Source organism: Clupea harengus, unplaced genomic scaffold, assembly GCF_900700415.2.
Source record: "Clupea harengus unplaced genomic scaffold, Ch_v2.0.2, whole genome shotgun sequence".
NCBI lineage: Eukaryota > Metazoa > Chordata > Actinopteri > Clupeiformes > Clupeidae > Clupea > Clupea harengus.
The window spans coordinates 1-18,640 of record NW_024879917.1 but is presented as its reverse complement, the minus strand read 5'-3'; the positions used below and the strand labels follow the sequence as shown (position 1 = coordinate 18,640).

Below are 18,640 nucleotides of genomic sequence, written 5' to 3'. Positions count from 1 at the left end.
AAGCCATGTATTAACTCCCTATATTACGTGAACAGGTAAAGTAAAACATTACGTCAGTAAACATTTTAGTCACCATTCAACTAAAGTTGCCTTAGACACACAACAAGACCCCTCTATCTGATAATGCCAGATGATTTTACAATGTTTTTGAATTTCTTAGTTTTCAGCTGTGACTGAATATATCTTGTAACAAGAATTCTTTTAACATTTTACAGAATTTCTTCACTGTGTTTTGTAGATTTTTATTATTGGTCAATAAATTGAATGTAAAGTCAAATCAACAAATGTTCTCACTAAGACACAGAAAAATACAGTACGTTGAGCAAAAACATTAAGATGGACTTTTGGTTCTTTCCAAATGTTTTACAGTGTGCAGTGTTACTCTTGACATTTCATATTTATTTAAACAAACAACACTGATAGTTTTCCACACTGTACTTACTTGTGATACAGTGCATGGTCAAAAAAATGGTTGTGAAATGTACCGATTGCACTTCAGTCATTAATTTGGTGCAAGATTATACACCTCTTGGATTGTTACAAACTAAATGTTTTACCACATTAACTCTTAAAGTGGTGATTAATCCCAACATAAGCACACAGCCAATAAAGTAAGTTAAATGTGCAAAAATTAAGCTGACCAAGGTTATTTTAAATAGTTTATGTTATAATGTAAACATGTTATGGGCTATTGTAGCAGATTAGCCACTGTACTCCATATTTTCGCCTTCCTCTTCGTCCTGGAGTGAAACAGACAATATTTTAATGTCAGAAAAACCACAAAACAATATGCACAGTATTGTTGTCAGAAAACACTTATTCCAGTGTACCCAAATTCATATTGTCACACAAGCAGAACTGTACATCACTGGGTTCCTGGACATTCATCAGTCACTACACAGTGGGTGTAGTATGAACATGTGCTCCCATTTTGTATGTGGTTGTGTGCTATAGGCCCGTTCTGTTGGTCTTCTCTGGAGCATTTAGTCTGGGAACATCACATCACATCAATGACTGTAGGTCAATATTTTCCAGTACTTGACTAAGCTCTTTTGTTGCCATGGCAGCAGGCCAAGGCTCACGGCTCGCCATGATGGTTTGAACATGGTTCATGGTTAAATCAGTTGTTGTATTTTCTCTGGCGAGTTATGTACCGCAGAGGATCTCAGCCCGTTTTATGGGGATTGTAAAAGCATCTTTTTATACCGCTAACACTTTTAAATGAGATCAAATTCATTCTGATTGCACAGCTGACTTGGGCATTTTGTATGAAAAGCTCCCTTTCCTACAGGGAACACACTGAAATGCCTTCCAAGATATTCATATAATTGTAATAATTAATATCTAATATAATGAATATCAAGGTATAGTATCTTAATAATCCTGGTTGTGTTTTTGAGCAGGTGTGCACAATGTTACATACATCTGCGGAAATTCGGAAACATCATTCTCTCTCCCGCTAGATATCGTCTTAGGTCAACTAAATTGATTTGCATTGCTGAGCGTGCTGATATTTGTGTCCTTGGGGAGTAATCCCGTACCCTGAAGAGTACATTTTGGGAGGCCTAATGCTTGTGGCGATGTCTGGAATTGATTTCAGCTAATTTTTCAGCATCTGCTTGGCCAGCTTCTCTGCTGTTGACACTTCTTGGGTCTGTATTGTCAGAAACCAGTATCGGATTTCAAGGCCCGACACAAAGCTAACAGCGAGGAACCGGAAATCAGTATCTGGTTTGTCCCGGCACAGATAAACACAGCGGATAAACAAATAAAACGAGAGAACTGAACAAACACGTCACCATTAATGACTTATTCTGACCCAATAGCCCCAAAGGGAATGATTTTGACCTCAATTCTATTCCGTTTAAACTCATTGTACATGGACTTCTATGTCAAGAACGCAAACTCAACCAAATAATGATACGCTTATTCAAGACCCTCAAAAGTAAATGAGTATTTCTCCTTGAAACATGCAAATAATATCAAAACACTGTCTATGATTGTCATCTACTCTGAAGGTAACCCTGGTTAAATACATTTGGCAAGTGAACTATTCACCATAGTTGAGTGTGAGGTTACATTTCAGTTTGAGAGTGATTAGACATACTTGTGGGGAGTGTTGTGTAGCGTTGCCTCTGCATATCTCTAAGGAGTCCAGTCTGATGCAGGAGGAGGAGAAAAAGCTCAACTTCATAAGTGTTTGCAGAGTCACAGACATTTGCAATAGCCAACAGGCCAGCTACAGTACCCGAAGAACAGAAAAGCACAACCATTTCCTGTGCCCCAGTCATTTACTGAACTACCTCTATACAGGAAATATATATATAAAAAATAATTAACAATAACAACATCTTTGAAAAACACAGACATACACACAAATGGAGGTCATTGTATATTGTACCATGAAGAAGGGATGCCATTTTTTCCTTGACACTCCAATAATGAGGTCAAGACATAAGGACATAAGAAATCTAAACCATTTTCTCTTCGACTATACAGAAAGGGAGGATAGAGGGCTCTACCTGCTCTGTTGACGTTCACAGAAGGATCTCACGGCCTGGTATTCCGTCTTCCAGAAGGTCTGCAATAAGAATTCACCAAGCATTGAATTTAGCTGTTTGGACAGAGTAGTGCGTCTGATCAGTGGACACAGAGAGTGCACATATATTAGATCACCATTAACACTATTCTCCATTTCTTTTACAAAAATGTTACCTAGAATACCTGAACATGCTATACATTTTGCAATAATTTTTTTTTTATGACTGAAGGACTAAATGATCATGTATCATAGGAAACCCAGGAGAGCTTATTGTCCAAATCCAATTATTATTGTACAGAATGAAATCTTATTAGCGGGAACAGCAGCATTATCACACAGGAGGGACGTCATCGTACTGTACTTCATTTTGAATAGGATCGTATGCGCATTCTACTCTGTCTCTTACCGAAGTTCAAGCTATGGTCAGACATTTTCCAATCGCTTTGAAGAGGCCAAAGGATTAAATTAGTAAAACCTCAAGCTGTGCGCCTGAAAGATTTCCATATCAGCAACCTCAGTGGCACCAGCCCGTCCTACCAGGGTAATGATTCAGACAAGACTCATCTTCCTAAGTCGTCAGAGCCATTGTGAAGCCATAAGGCATCTACTGTTTTGGGGGTATACTAAACCTCTTATCTGGCGGCATGTCAACTCATCCAAATCTGTTGCCACAAAGCTAGGTTTCAATTTCAACATACTCAAGCCCCAGAAAATTGTATGGAGTATGAATTGTGGCTAGCACATACTTTGCCAACCCAATGCCCAGCCCCACCCCACCACACCACAAACAAGTGATGTACACCAAGCATAGACTGTATGTGTAAAACCCATCTCTGAGGGCAGAGGAATAAAACGCCACAAGTGGGTACGCTGTGTTGGGCAAAGCAAACTATTATGAGTAGAGCACTATGTACAGTGAACTACAGTGACCCTGTGATGGAGATACAGACCATGGTCTCCCTCTCGATGTTCCTGAGGGAGCGGCAGTCCTGCTCCAGACGCCCGAGCTGCTCCACCACCACCTCCTCAAACCTCTCCAGCAGCTGCAGCCTGGCCAAGCATACACATTTAACATTTCAACAGCAAATACTACAGACAAAACCATTTCTAGTATTGATACGTTTTGTCTACATGCATAGGATTAAACCAACTGAATTTCAGTTCTCGCACAGCTGCAGTTGAAAGGATGTTTACAAAGGTAATGTATATATTACTGTTTCCTAAAATTGCTAACGTTTTGCATGAATGCAGTTGAAAGTGAAGGAATAAAACACCAGATCACGATGTCCTTGCCATGTGAAAAATGCATTAACTGCATAGTACAAAATGCTGGGTCACATTTTCTGGAGAAAAAAAAAAAAAACCCTGAGTGGGCTTATTTTTATAGTGAATACTGTGGTGACTCATCATTTCAACGCAACATCAGATGTCAGGCCATATGTTTGGCCAAATGCACAATGTTTCAAAGGTCGTCGGCTGTTCTGAAGGAACCATCATAGTTGCACAGCACGCGCTCAGTACAGCGTTAGTTCTCACCGCTGAGTTTGTACGGTCTTCAGGAGCGTCACCACCTGGTTCTGGCAGTCAGACAGCGACTGCAGAGATCTTGTCTCTATCCTCTGATGCTTCGCCTGGTGCAGAAAAATAAATAAGAAAAGATTGTATAATGCTCAGGGAAAGATAAAGTGGTGAAGATGTATTGTTATGACTAATTCTACCCACTATATGTGGACTTAGTAGTCTTAAACTGACGAAACAGACAAGTGAGCACTGAACCGGGGTAGGACTTGCCCCTTTTTGTGTAAAAGTTTGTGTTTGGATGGGAACATGGTAGCATAGCATAGCACAGACATGCCAGTTAATCCCGTCCCTATCAGAGAATCACGGAAATGACAGTGAATGAGAGCATCCGGAACACTTATTATAATACCCCTGGGTAGCATGGGCCTATGAGTGGCACTTTATAAACCACAGTCAGAACCACAGGGCTCTGTGTGAGTGAGTATTCAGTGCGCTGAGGGTTGGGTGGGAGAATCATTACAAAGACGTGATCCAGCAGCTGAGACTTGAAGCTTCGGAAAGCAGAGATCACATCAGGACCCATGATATCTGCCTCAGAGTCCTCTTCATCTGCTAGTACAGTGTCTGCTGGAACACACACACACACACACACACACACACACACACACACACACACACACACACACACACACACACACCAATAATTTAAAAATGCAAAAAATCTGAGCTACATCTACAAACACTTTGTGCTTTACAAACACAGACCTCCTGCACTATGTACCCCCCCCCCCCCCCCTTTTTAACTATTGATTTAACGAAATATATTTTTCTGCAACTTTCACTATGTCAGTGATGACCGCGGAAACCACAGCACTACAAGGCACCTCAGGTTCTTGCCCCAGAGTAAACCCAGAGCACTGGACACTAGTGAGCGACATGCCAGTGGGCCATTTTTGGGACAGCGTAATAAAAGGAGAGTGGGTCTGGCAGACTCTCATGCCAGCCTGGCACTTTGCCAAGGTGGCAAGGCTGTGAGAAATTCTAAAGAGGAATGGTGGGGTGATCCTCTCTGAAGACAATGTCAAGCTGTGGGCATTCAGTTGACGCGGTCCGGGAGTGGTGAACACTGGCAATGCCATGGTCAGATGCCATGCTAAGAACTCATGATGTTGTCTCCTCGTGGATATGATATTTGCATTCGTGTTTGGAAATTAAGTTATATTACTACATGAGAGCTTTGGAGTAGGCGATCCACTGCTAAATTTAGTCTAAATTAATTGGTCTGTTAATTTACCCAGCGTTATCATGGTGGACTTTTAACAGCCATGAATTAATCGAATTAATCAAAGAACGCAAGAGACATTTGTAGCCAGATTATAGGCATTCATGCCCCACAAAGTCCCCACTTGCTGCATTATGTGAGTGTAAGCATCCATTCTGGTCTTGTCATGCTTTTTTGTACACATTAACAATGCTTCTTGTCAAATGGGAATATTTTACAGGTAGAATGCAACTCCAAAACACTGCACACGCTCAACCCCTTTTCCTCTCTGGCTCTGCATGCCTACGGTTGCATTGGTGTGCAAATTTCACAGCATACCTGCAGCTCCCTCTTGTGGTTTGGAATGGAATAGGCCTCTCGCCTGCAGGCCTACTCCTGCCTGCTCTCTCTGTGTCACTGAGGGTTCTGCACACCAAGAAAACAGACATTAAATCGCTCATAAAGCTCATGAGTTACAGGAAACTCTTCCCAATAGCAGGTTCCAACTTCACTGACTTCAACCAAATACACAAATCAAACCTGGACTCTTGAGGGGCCTTTTTCTTGATTGGAAGGATGATTCCTGAACAATGTTACTCTCCTGAAGATTAAGACATCAAAGTCCAACTGGATGTTTTGCCTAACAGTAAACTACACAAAAGTGTAAGCAAGATGGCAGTATTTAAACAAAAGAACTAAGACAAAAAGTACCTTATTGGTCGGGTCACAGGGTGGAGTTTCAGGTATGGTGCTTTCAAAGACAGACGGGTCCAGGAAACCTAGAGAGATCACAATTGTTGATGCATCAACGTACACCAGTACATTTGTATTCCTGTGCTCATTGTCTCAATCTTCTTTAGATGGAGAAACTACCAGAGTCTGCCATCGTGTCTCTATGGTCTGTCCCACATTCAGAGATTTCACGAGTCACTGGTTGACTGGCCGGTGATGCTTTGGGGGTTGCTGATGAAGGCTGTGGAGGAGCACCACAACACAAGTCAATATTTGAAAGCTACGACCAGAGCTTCTTATCATCATCACTTTCACAGTATGCTGAATAACTACCAATAACACCTGATATTTGGTTAGATTTGTTTACTTGAATAATATTCAGACTTGAACAGTATTACAGCAACATCTAATCCCATAATTACATTTAATCTGCTGCCAGATCCAACGCAAAACCCAGAATGCAGAAATCATTGTGTTAATAAACTAATTTTCTACTAGCTACACTCCAGGTTCCGTATGCTTAGATTATTGTTTATAATATAATAAAATAAAATAAAATAAAATAAAAGCAGACATGTCCATTACCTTAGCATGTCTCTCCTCTCCACTGCTGGGGGATGACATAGGCAGGACTAGAGTGAGAAGAAAGCAAAGTCACTTGAAGGAAGAAAGCTGAGCTCAAACATCATTTGAATAGCAGAGCGAAGGCTGTAGAGGACGGCACTTTCTCAATTTGGGTGTACAGGTGACAAATACTGTGCAAGGCGAAAAATTAGTCCAAGATGACATTGGCTGAAGTTTTTGGAAGTTGAGTAGTTCACTCGAATTTGTTGTATAAAAACGAGCATGTTAAGTATGTCTGATTGGTGATGTCCTTGGTCAGAAGGACATCCTTGGCCAGATATAAAAGTTCAAAGGAGGACCATGCACCTACAACCACTTATAATCAATCATCTAAGCAGAAGAGAATGACAGTAGTTACCCTTCAGTCTACCTTTGACCTTTGGTTTCTTCCTAGTGTAGTTGTGAGTAGGTGTGCTAGTGTGGCAGGGGGTTACTTTGTCACTGGCAATGCTGTTACCCTCAAGGTCATCCCAGTTTAACCTTTCACCTCTGGCCTAAATGAGACAAGGAATGGTTATCAGAAACATTTTTCATAACCTTACTTGATTAAACAAGCGGAAATATGATACATGGAAGATGGTTGTTTGCTAAACACAATACTGGTACTTAAGCTCCATTTTATCTACCGATACGTTGATTTTGCAAAGGTACCATAACCAAGCAATGTCAGGAGGGATGGATGTAGTTCCCAATGGTCCAGTCCCTTAGAGAGCATGTGTTTACCTTCTGGGGAGCTTTCTGTACAGCCGCCGTAGCCGAGACAGTTGTACCGGCCCTGCAAATGGCAGGACGAGTTTTATCCACAGGAATGATATCTTGCTATATACATGTCTGGGTCAGTAGTTTATGCTGTGTCAGTTAACAGGATCCCTCACTCTCCAGTGTAGCTGGAGTGGCAGACACAATCCTGGTTTGAACAGGCATGAAAACAGGTAATTTGCAATAACTGAAAAAGTCTGGCTGTGTCAAGAGAATATTCGATGCCGTTGAATATTCAAAAGAGCCAAGTCATTACATTAGAGATAAATACAATGAAGCTGTCTGAGACCCAATACGTTGAGTTGGAGTGCGGGTTTTAAACATTTATGGAGGTAAACCATGTGAGGAAAAGTGTCCTTACTCATTTGAGGATCTTGCTCTTGCCCTCATCATCTGGATAACAAACAAACAAAATTAAACAAGTTTACTGTTGGGTATTTGGGCTCAATGGAATTTGGCACGGAAATGGCCAAATTGGCTAAAGTTTGGGGTGATATTTCAGAGTGGTTTTATTTAATTTCCCCTCACCCAGTCAGACAAACAATAATCAATAATCATAAAGGAAGACTTTATGATCAAATTATGTAATATCCAGTACCATGATGATACTGACCTTATAAATCTTCAAAGCAGTCCTGAATGACACATTGCCTGGCTTTCTGACCTGTGAGCGCTTTGATAAGCGTCTTGTGGTTTCAAGATTGTGTTTTACTTCAAGATAAACCTAAGATAATTTGGTTAATGTGTTAAAGGACACATCTAGTGAGCGAGCTGAATTGCTTTCCACAAGAACAAAAGTATCACACTTATGTTTAGCACATTCCCTTTCACTGTGACAGAGAAAGACTGAGAAAAAGGTATTTCCTTTACATGTGAGGCAGAAAGACAGCGAGAGAGACACTGAAAGAGGAGCGAACATTATGTAGTGTACACAATCCAACCTCCGTGTCCGGGTCATCCCGCATAATGAAGACATCCTGTGGGGGAGTGCTCTCGTCCTCTCTGGAAAATGGAAATAAAGTGACACATTACCATCAGTCTGCATAACATGACACAATATACTGTGGAGAGCTTTAAAACTACTTTTTAGTGTTGCAAGTGTGTGAGACAGGAGAGTAAACACCGAGTCACTCACTGTTGTGGGGACGTCTCCGTCTGACTCATCTAGTCAAAGACAAGTGACCCAGTGATTCCCAAACAGTAAGCTTCTTAATAGTAATTGGTAAGTTCATTATAGTGTTTGTAAAAAGGGAAAACATTAAAATGCCATATACCTCAGTGTCTTCATTGGTCATCTGTGGACTATTAAAAACAGAGAAACAGATTACTTTTTACTGTGCATGTTCGGACGCATGTACTGATGTAGATTAACATTGCCTGTAGAATTGCTTAAGTGGCATTTATGCTCACCTTGGAGACTTCTCTGCTAATGCAACAGGGGGGTCTGTATGAGACAAAATGTATTTAATGGGTTCATATATATTATGGCCACTAGGGGGAACTGAAATAAATGTCAGAGCTGACTGGACAGAAATCTACACACCTGAGGAGGAGTCTTGACCAGGAGACATGTCCAGAGGGGGTGTTCGCCTTTCTGGTGGAGAGCCCTTAAATAATGTAATGTTTTAGCATCATCTCACTATACTGCACTGAGAAATCTATATTAGTTTTTATTTATTTTGATGCATAATCACTGCTATATATATATATATATATAAACACATTATATTTGAGAAAATAATTGGGCTGAAACAGCAATGCACTTACCTATGGGGCGCCACGTGTAACTTTTTTCATATTCAGAACGCACCCAGCACTACGAAATGCATTCATTTACTATGAAACCATGTGACACTGCAATGTCTTTTGTCCACAAAATATTGAAGAGAGCACCTTCTTTCGTGCACAGAACACAAAACCAATGATTAAATTTGCTTCTGTACTTTTAAATTTTGCGGACAAATCTTTGTGAAGAAAATAAACTAAAGTTCATAGACAAAACTAATTCTGTCCACATAAGAGGTCTTAAGCCAACATCTATACTCCTGTTGCAAGAAATAGACAATGCTCTACTACACTATGATCATGCTGTGCCATAACTTTAGCATACATACTATGCTATATTACGGAAAGTATGCCTTGCACAAAAGAGATTTAGCACAATAAAATCTGTGACTTAACAAGTTACTACTTGAACTTTTGTAGAAGTCCATGTTCTGCTAAAGTACAGAATAAATTATGGCCATAAGCTATACTCCTGAAGGTCTCATGTGCATGAAAGGGCTTTAGTCTCATACATTTCATGAGTTGGCAGTTATAGAATACATTCTGTCCATGAAAGCTGCATGAAATGCTGCTTCAACAATGACATCTACGAAAGTAGCCATTGCATTCATTGCTTTTGTTAATGAATGCATTTCGTGACACAAAGTGTGTTCTGAATATGACATAAGATCTGTTACCCTTGCCCTCCCATATTGACCTGGGTGTCAACGTGTTCATGAGCATTTAGAGACATCTGATGTGGAGTCAGTACTGGCTGTGCTACCCACCTTAGGCTGTGGTGCACCTCCAAAGACCTTCTGTAAGGGAGCTGCAATCTCATGGCAGGCTGAAAAGAACATTTGGACTGTCTGGCCTGCAAGCTTTCCATGGGGGACAACAGGGCTGATTGTGTGGACAGTCAGGACTTTCTTATCATTCACCACTTTAGCCACAGGGGAGAGAGAGAGGGAGAGACCATTTTATTACTGCAGTATATTTGCAGTATGCCATTCCAAAAGATAGGGGTGCAGGATTTAATAAGCCACTCACACTGTTCATGCGAGAATATTCAATTTCTAACCATATTCATTACAATTCAGAAGCTAATGCAAATAAAATAGCAACAAACTCCTTGATTTGAAGCAAATAAACCTTCTTCCATCAACCTTAGATGAATTATACCCTGTCCAAATCGGGGGTTAATCCACCCCCTTCCAATGAATACATTTCTTAACTTGAATTGAACATGAATTTGAAGCATTTCCACTTTTGCATTAAAACGTTGAATGGAAATCCTGCTAGTGACATTCACAAAAGATTCATCTGGATCAAACACACACAGTACGGCATCATAGGTCCTGTAGCGTACTCACTTGACAGTTCATAGAAATCAACAGAGGTCTTCATCAGGCAGATGGAACCCCAGAGAGAATTCTAGAATAAACGGAGATGGCATACAGCACAAGTTAAGGTACCTTTAAAGTTGTTCTCATGTTTCTGCAATAGTCTTCTCAGTATCAGGACAACTAATTAGAGTAGACCCAAGACATCTGATGGAGATAACAAAGTGCTCTCACTGTTTGGGCTCTAATGACACAGGTGTGTTACATTTAAATGCCCAGTGAATGTTGGTTGACAAGAAATAGAAAAAAATAAAATATGAAAACAAGAAAAAAAGAAATAATGAAAATACGTAATCAATCTTCAGTAGATATGCATCTCTGTTGTATGCCTAGAGCACACTACAGATAAATAAATGCAGCAGATGGATGCTTTACCTCTGGATCATGTACTGAGAAGGTAATGCAGGATGAGCCGATGTTGAAGTCGATCCAGAACTCCTTGAGGTTTGCGTCCTCAGGCTTGAAAAGCTTGTCAGATAATAAGGTGAATACCCATGGGAAAGATGCAGAGAAGCTACAGCAGCTGAAATCCACGGTGTTCTTCAACACTTACCTCAGTGCCTTCAAGAAATGCTCTTATGCAGGGAAATGTGAAAACTCTGGAAAAGAGAAAAGGTTTAGGTTAGCCCTCAGTAAGAATCCTTAAAATGACTCTTTAGGTGGATGAAAATCATATTACAACATACCTTCGGTCGTTTCCAAATGAGCCGTTTACTTCATTTAGAAATATCCGGCAATCCTTTAATAATAACAACAATAATATATAATAAAATAAAATAATATAATATAATAACAACAAACAGTTCACTACAAGCTAGGGCAAGCAATGTAGGCGGCCATTTTAAATCAAAATGAGCTTTGACTAAAGTACATATTAGGAACCTACTGTTTCAAACTCTCCGTATTTTATGGCCATGAAGGATGAAGACAGTTTTTTGTCACCAAACCACTTATTGGCAATGTCCTCCCTGGTCTTCTTTATAGTCATGCGCGAGAGTGCCTCAGTTACGGCTACCTGAAACTCATAATCTGTAGGAGGGTGAATGGGAGCTGTAGGGCAGAAATGTAAAAGATGTTACTGAGAAGAAGAAAAAACAGCTTACCTCCACCCTTCAACAGAACCTCAGCAAAGTATTCCCTGAAATAAAGATGATGTGTTATTCGTGCAATATTCAACATTTGGTACATGAGAAAGATTGAAAAAAAAACATCAGGAGCTAAGTTAAGATTCGTTTTGATGCAACATTTTCTGATTGGCTGTGTTCATTTACCAAGACAAATAGGATCATCTAAATGTGTTGATGCAATATGTTTTCAGTATTTCTGAGCATAACTTTCTGGGCAATAAATTAACACTATGATCATTTACATCCACGTTAGTGTGGCTGGATCAGAGAACTTGCCATTATTCAAAGAGACAGTATGCAACAACTTGTGCGCTTTTTGAAACATGTTTTAAAGGCAGCTTTTACTGGTATCATTGACAATAACTCCTTACTGCTTGCTTTTAAAACTGAGCAAGCAAGTACTTGCCATCAGTCTATTTGAAAATGGAGCAACCCAGATAGTCCACAAGAGGGCAGTGTTCTGCCACTATATTTGGAGTTGAGGGGGATTGAGGGGGGGGGGGGGGGGGACTTTGCCTCTGCATTTGTCTCTGCACAGTAGAAGAGGTGGGCTACATGCTGGATGGGTCAGTCTGAATTTTCCTCTTCTAGCACAACTAAGGCAAATTTGGGTGAGGATGACAGGGCAGTTCTGATGCATTAACAGACATGCAAGTAGGTTATAGTTCTAGACATCGCCCTATGTTCTCTCCCATATGCTGGGGAGATGTGTGTATTTTGAAAGCTTGTATGGAGAAATTAGACAAGTCAGTGCAGAGGCTTCGATTCAGCAGGAAATTAAATGAATAAATACAATTTAAAAAAGATTTTTTACAAGAGTTGGGAAAGAGAATTGGCGTGGCACATATCTCGCCTGTCATCCTTCGAAATCCCATCCACCATCGAGTTGATTGTCTGAATGGCCTGTTGAGAGAGGGAAGAGAATCCTTTTGACTCTCTTATGTGACAGCATTGCATTGTCAACTACAAAGCACCTCATCCCTGGTGCGCTGTGATCCTCTATTGTATGTATGAGGTTAGTATAGAACCAAGGGGGGAAATTATAGTCCTTTGTTTGTCTCCACAGACTAGTTTCCTGATATTTTAGATCAATTTGATAGGCTTTAGTAGACTGTGAGTGTTTTGTCACATGATATTCTTCATTATAACAAATCTCCGAATAACACTCTTTGCAAAGAAACCTCCGTAAGCAAAAAAAACTAAAGCTTCTTCGCAGACATTCTTCACAGGAAACCTTTGCTGAATAAAAAGTTCTTCAGACATGGCAATTTTTCTACAGAGGATCTTAAAAGGTTATTCCACATGGCAATAAAATGTAAGAACATTAAGATTTTCTTGTTATAGCTATGACATATCAGAGGAGCATCTGTGTAGTCTTTGATCCTACATCCAGGCGAAGCTTGTAGCACACCCGCTCATCTGTCACAAGAGCCCCAAAGCGCAGGATAAGAAGAGTCCTGATTGTGGCTTTGCCTGTACAAATAACAAATACATTACATATAAGATACTTTGTGCTATTCACTGGAGCAGAAATAAATAATAAATGAATGAATGGATGGACAAGTAGGTGAGGGAATACAACCTTCAATTATGCTATGAGAAAGTTTCTGGAAAAGAGGATGAAAGGTTGATTTAGTACATCTTTCAGAAAGAAAGAATGTGATCTTAGATTCTTACAGAAAATCCCAATATATTTAATGTATTAATTATTATGAATATTTCGAATGTAGTGTATGCGTGTGAGTGGGGTTTGTACCATTTCAGGGGGGCTTAAATAGATTAACAGATGGTCTTTAGTATTTAGCCGGGAGAACAAGAAAAAAGCATTTTACAGAGCTATAACTACTTACCACAGCAATATCATAGAAAGTCTCAAGGAAAATCATCTGCTCCGGGGTCGATTGCGGAGTGATTTGTTCCACTGTCCTCTCATACCAAGTGAGCATGTAAGTAAACACAAACAACAAAGATGGAATGCTTAACAACTTTTCGTAGTCTACGCGCCAGTGGAGGCACGAGCGACAGTCATTCCAACGCTGAGAGAGCTTGGGCGCGAAAGACGCTTTGCTTTCTTTAATTGAACCACAGCACTCAGTAGCCTAGGCCAACATCAATGGTTTACAAATAAGTAGGTTGACAGGATACTCATCATTACAACAACGCCCTGTTGAACAAGTGTGTGGAAGCAGTCCTCGTCTTGCTCTATTACTTTTTCAATGGCTTTGAGAATCAGGATGACATTTTTAAAATGATTTGTATCCAGTTCCTGAAATAGAAATAGCAGACACAATGGTTTTCCATTAACAGATAGCCTAGCACTTTTGTGACTCAAATCATTTGTCCTGGTTCATTGAATGCAGGCCAAAGGCATTATTAATAAACAGGCCTACCTTATCGACAACTTTGTCCAGTCGATCTGCAAATGATTTGAATTTTTTTTCCGTGGCAAATATATCAACGATTGTTTGAACATGATTTTTGGCGAAAGCCTGTAGGAGATTGCTCTCGAACTGGGAGAGAAACATAAAAGAAGTCACGCTGGAGCTTTGGTTAGATTTTTCGAATTGCTAAATTAAGGTGAAAATGATATTCTCTGATATATAAAATGATATTTTTCGAACATTTCACACATAATAGCCTACACTGAATAAAAAAGGGATAAGCCTACGCTCATTTTGCCGAACAGTGGTCGAATTTCTCGCAGCGTTCTTGATTACGCCCGATACGAACACGTGCGGCTCATTAGCCTAGTTTAGTTAACGAGGGATGTCTGACTAGTATACCTCAAACACATCATTAGTATCTCAAAACATACACGAGACGTTATGTTGTATGGTGTGTTTTCATTAACTTAGGCTGTAGGCTATTAGGCTACTAATTCTAACATTCCATATAACAGCAAAAGTTAGTGGTACGCGGCCTCCTCTCCTCTATCTATATAGGTGTCTAACTACTGATATTTTGATATAACATCCTCTCGACACCACCTGGATACAAACAGTAAAATTAATTTATGTTAGGCCTATAGGTTAGCATTAGCGATTCATGAATGCTATTAAATGAGTTGCCTATAATTGGCCAACAAAAATCGTTAGCTTTAATCTAGCCCAAATAAACTATGTCGTGATCCTGTCCATATTTAGCCTTTGTTTATTTAGTGTTTGACCGTTCATCAAAAATAAGAAATATTTGCAAGGCTATGGTTGACATATAATGACATGGAATTTAAGGAATTACAAGCGACAGAGATGCTTGAAACAAATGAATCCCTGTCCAATGCCATTTTTCCAGCATCAATCAAAATTAGTTTAATTTGGCCTCTAACGTTTGATAGGCCTAGCTTATTTGTATGTTACGAATTCAAATGCTTCTGTTAGACCTATGCTAATTTTAAAAGGGCTTATTGGCAAGACCTATTTGACATTATTTTCATGTGCCTTTTAAGCGCAACCTTATATGAGAACACTGATATTTTGGTCTTGTTTGTGGTTACACCCCTGGTGTTTGTGTATTAAATGCGTCAGCAATCGTGTCCTTTACCAACTGAAAGGCTGACACACTCGGACCTTTATTGTATCAACACCTGTGTAGATACAATCTGTGCATTTTCAAAAAGGTACAATGATTGGAATATGTAAATAAACCTATCACAGGAAAATAGGCTACAACTACTGTGTTTGAGTAATAATAATGTGGTTATCCGTGTAGAATTCATTATAATTGTGATTCATGGTCTACATGGTTTCCCTTAGCAGGCAGTTCTCGCAAGGCATTTTACTGTTCTTTTCATTGGATAGGCTATCCTATAAAATTTGGGCTTTTGATAGAATAGGACGTGAAGAAAGTATTTAACTTAATTTCCAATTTAGACCTTTTTGTTTTGGTTTTAGTGAGTCCAGTTTCAATCCTTGCTCTTATTTTTTATTTATTTATGTATAGCCTAAACGTTAAAAGACTTTCCAAAAGAGGGAAAGGTGAAAAATGAACAGCAATATGGGAAATAATTAGGGTGCGTAAATATATAGCCTATTTGATCGCCGACATTTTAAAATAAATGTAATATTCTGATACCCACAAATAGGATTTTAGGCTACTTCAAAACATATCAAAGCGGTAATTTTCATACTGTGGCTGTGAACTGTGGGAAATTATTTTGCATGATTTGTCTTGTTTGTTTTGTTCACGAGCAATGCCGTTTTCATGTCAGCAGTCCACCGAGGCTTGGCGTTTACATATAACAAGTGCTGACCTCAAATGGATCACCTTACGTTATGGGCTAGTCTTGAGATTTGACAGTTCCCGTTCTAGCAGCCGTTAAGTTCTGATCATCTTTCTTTTAAGAGGTTGCATAAATTTCGCTGACGCACACATTGTGAGACTCGAAATTCCAAACCGTCAGGTTTGGATATCACAGTACAGGTAATTCCCCAACTAAAATCGCACAGCACACGGAAAAAAACGACAATATGAAAAAAACATAATTACCCCCTTTGACGCCGCTTTAGGGTCAGGTATTTGCTTGAGCTATTTTCAAGGTTTATCTGTTTAATTTATCCTAAGACCATTTGTAGCCTACAGAGTAAAAACGTATGTTTACAGACGGATGTGGTTAGGGGAGGTCATGGCTTTGGATCAGGTAAACTCAGATACATGGCACTAGGCTTCAGCAGAGAGTGTTAGTCCAGCCTCCTTCTTTACATACGCCAGCCAACATTCACCTGTAGTCATTGCATGCCTCCCCTCTCTTGAAGCGCATCTCCATTGACGCACCGGAATTCTGGACTAACTGACTTTTTGGATACCAACGGAATTAAACGTGACCATGTTCTATAAAATTGAGTTGCTATATGGTAAAACTAAAACTTCTTCCAATTAATTTATCCTATGTGACTTTACATCATTTTGTGGTACGGAACTTCCATGCCATACAAAGGTCCGGAATTGAACGGTGACAGGGCCACATCTGAAGACGACTTAAAAGTTGAAAAAGTTTGTCAGACTCTCACACTATGTCAAAGGCGACTGATCAGTTTGATGGTTCGGACTGTGTTTGCTCTTTCGGAATGAAGTTGACATGGGACATCAACGACCCCAAGCTTCCCCAGGTGAGTTTCGCTACGATTGTGGATACTCTTACAAGGGCAACTAGAAATTACGTCCATGCGTTTCTTTCAGAAACAGCAGAATAAAACGGTAAAGAGGGTTTACAACTTTGAAATATTTTCAATACTTACTTCACTGTTCAACTGGTTTCGTTTTGAAAACTACATGCTATCCATGTTATTTCACGCATTTGTGGTTTCAAATTTGTTTTGGTATAGTGACTAAATCCAAATAGGCTACAGTTCGATACAGACATTGTATTGGTCCGTGTACTTATCAGTTACACTAAAATCTGTTTCCATAGGACACGAAGCAGTTTGACGCCTTTCAAGAATGGACGGACGGGTATGTTCGTTACATCTACGGCTCCGAGGACAAGAACTCGCAACGCCACCTGAGCGGATGGGCGATGCGGAACACCAACAATCACAACTGCCAGATCCTAAAGAAATCCTGTCTGGGCGTCGTGGTGTGCGCCAGGAACTGTACGCTAAGCGACGGAGGCAAACTTACGCTTAGGCCTGCAATTTGCGACAAAGCACGACAAAAACAGCAAAGTAAGTAGGTCTGCTATTTTTCAGTGTCATTTCTATCAGTAGGTCTAAGTAAGTCTGTAATTTGGGAATGTTGCGGACGCATTCAATGAGGAGTTTAAACAATAGCATAGCCTACTATAACGCAAAAGGGGAAAGGCCTCCCAAACCTCCAGGGATCAGGGAATAGCCCCATGAATTTGTTTTAGGTATGTAAGCCATTTCAATCGAACTTAAAAAGCGAGAAGTGATTATCATTGAACGTCATGTTCAGCTCTTGTCCTCAAGCTCATGTGATCATCCATCGATTTTTGCCACTCACTTTCACACTCTCTCTCTCTCGCACTCTGTCTCTCTTTCTTATTTTCATGATGTTAGAATGAGATCAGTCAAGTCCGACAAAATCTCCCTTAGAAAAATAATGGTAGCCTACATTTAAGGTTAGCCTGGAGACATACCAACGGTTTTCCTTTCCCATACAGGCGTCTCTCAATCTGCCCAGTGTGGTTAAACAAGAATGATTTAAAGGCATTTTTAACAAGAAGTATTAAAAGCATTTTGAACTTTAAATTTTTAAAGAATAGCTTCCATTGATATTACTAGGCCTATTCTTATTTACCTATTTACTTTCTGTTAGGACGTGTACGTCTGTTTTCCGATAAGTAAATAAAAAAGAAAACAAAATTTAGCTTTTTTAGCTTGTCAACGTTTTATTCAGAAATGTGAGCTCCATTTTTATTTACAACCTTTGAAGGGGCATTGCGACCCTATGGAAGATAAAAAAAACAGACTTTATTGGTATTAATGTTTTGTTGTAACTTGTGCACACATCTAACTCATTATGCTAATCTTAGTGTCGGCTCACTAAACTTAAATATCGGTCCATTCCCTGATACAGACTAATCAAGAACAATCCTGACGACGTGTGACTCTGACAGTTTGTTATGCTTTCCTTTAACACTGTGGTAACCATAGACATATATACGTGACATATATACGTGTATATATGTCTATGGTGGTAACAGTCCTACGGTGTTGGACTGTATAGGGTAGAATACATTTGAGAATGCATTGGTGTCCTTGGGAGATTTTGACATTGACATGTGCCTCTCAGTGTATTTGCGCAGCACGAACGCAACGCAACAAGTTAGAAAAATCTTGATGATGGATTAATATAATGTTGCCTGTTGTCTGTGCTAATATATACTTAATAATAAAACCCACTCAATAAGTATGGCTCTCTCTAGCTTTTCCAAAGGAGACTTATCTTT

The 18,640-nt window shown here is 39.7% G+C and overlaps 2 protein-coding genes across 6 annotated transcripts; one reads left to right on the top strand and one right to left on the bottom strand.

The window, feature by feature from the left end:
* Window positions 1–217: 217 nt before the first annotated feature.
* LOC122130720 (synaptonemal complex protein 2-like) lies at window positions 218–14,514 on the bottom strand. 5 transcript variants are annotated; one of them, XM_042705442.1, is made up of 34 exons: window positions 14,402–14,514; window positions 14,124–14,243; window positions 13,883–13,999; window positions 13,584–13,679; window positions 13,316–13,340; window positions 13,121–13,206; window positions 12,548–12,636; window positions 11,710–11,744; window positions 11,493–11,635; window positions 11,293–11,345; window positions 11,160–11,205; window positions 10,982–11,074; window positions 10,577–10,637; window positions 9,992–10,146; window positions 8,983–9,046; window positions 8,850–8,883; window positions 8,714–8,741; window positions 8,575–8,603; window positions 8,381–8,441; window positions 8,053–8,163; window positions 7,801–7,832; window positions 7,404–7,455; window positions 7,039–7,174; window positions 6,642–6,688; window positions 6,198–6,297; window positions 6,036–6,103; window positions 5,865–5,925; window positions 5,664–5,750; window positions 4,584–4,690; window positions 4,079–4,173; window positions 3,493–3,592; window positions 2,523–2,581; window positions 2,108–2,159; window positions 218–740 (listed from the first exon to the last, which is right to left on the bottom strand). In XM_042705442.1, the coding sequence occupies exons 1-34, from the start codon at window positions 14,405–14,407 to the stop codon at window positions 702–704; spliced, it is 2,487 nt and encodes an 828-aa protein (XP_042561376.1). In that variant the 5' UTR covers window positions 14,408–14,514; the 3' UTR covers window positions 218–701. The 5 variants fall into 5 exon arrangements, with proteins under 5 accessions (XP_042561376.1, XP_042561377.1, XP_042561374.1 ...); XM_042705443.1 differs by lacking the exon at window positions 14,402–14,514 and having other exon boundaries at window positions 13,145–13,206; window positions 14,124–14,305; XM_042705440.1 differs by lacking the exon at window positions 14,402–14,514 and having other exon boundaries at window positions 14,124–14,304.
* A 1,881-nt stretch (window positions 14,515–16,395) lies between these two features.
* LOC122130723 (chorion-specific transcription factor GCMb-like) lies at window positions 16,396–17,511 on the top strand. Its single transcript, XM_042705450.1, has 2 exons — window positions 16,396–16,838; window positions 17,141–17,511. The coding sequence occupies exons 1-2, from the start codon at window positions 16,743–16,745 to the stop codon at window positions 17,399–17,401; spliced, it is 357 nt and encodes a 118-aa protein (XP_042561384.1). The 5' UTR covers window positions 16,396–16,742; the 3' UTR covers window positions 17,402–17,511.
* The last annotated feature ends 1,129 nt before the right edge of the window (window positions 17,512–18,640 follow it).

What these genes read in the sequence shown, in the direction of transcription:
- LOC122130720 (XM_042705440.1), bottom strand. Translation starts at nt 14,258, where the DNA reads ATGTTTCTCTCCCAGTTCGAGAGCAATCTCCTACAGGCTTTCGCCAAA. An exon ending in ACGGAGACGTCCCCACAACA is followed by an intron (nt 8,442 to 8,574) that starts GTGAGTGACTCG and finishes TCCATTTTCCAG; the next exon opens with AGAGGACGAGAGCACTCCCC. An exon ending in CCTGTGACCCGACCAATAAG is followed by an intron (nt 5,926 to 6,035) that starts GTACTTTTTGTC and finishes CTTAATCTTCAG; the next exon opens with GAGAGTAACATTGTTCAGGA.
- LOC122130723 (XM_042705450.1), top strand. Translation starts at nt 16,743, where the DNA reads ATGTCAAAGGCGACTGATCAGTTTGATGGTTCGGACTGTGTTTGCTCT. An exon ending in ACGACCCCAAGCTTCCCCAG is followed by an intron (nt 16,839 to 17,140) that starts GTGAGTTTCGCT and finishes CTGTTTCCATAG; the next exon opens with GACACGAAGCAGTTTGACGC.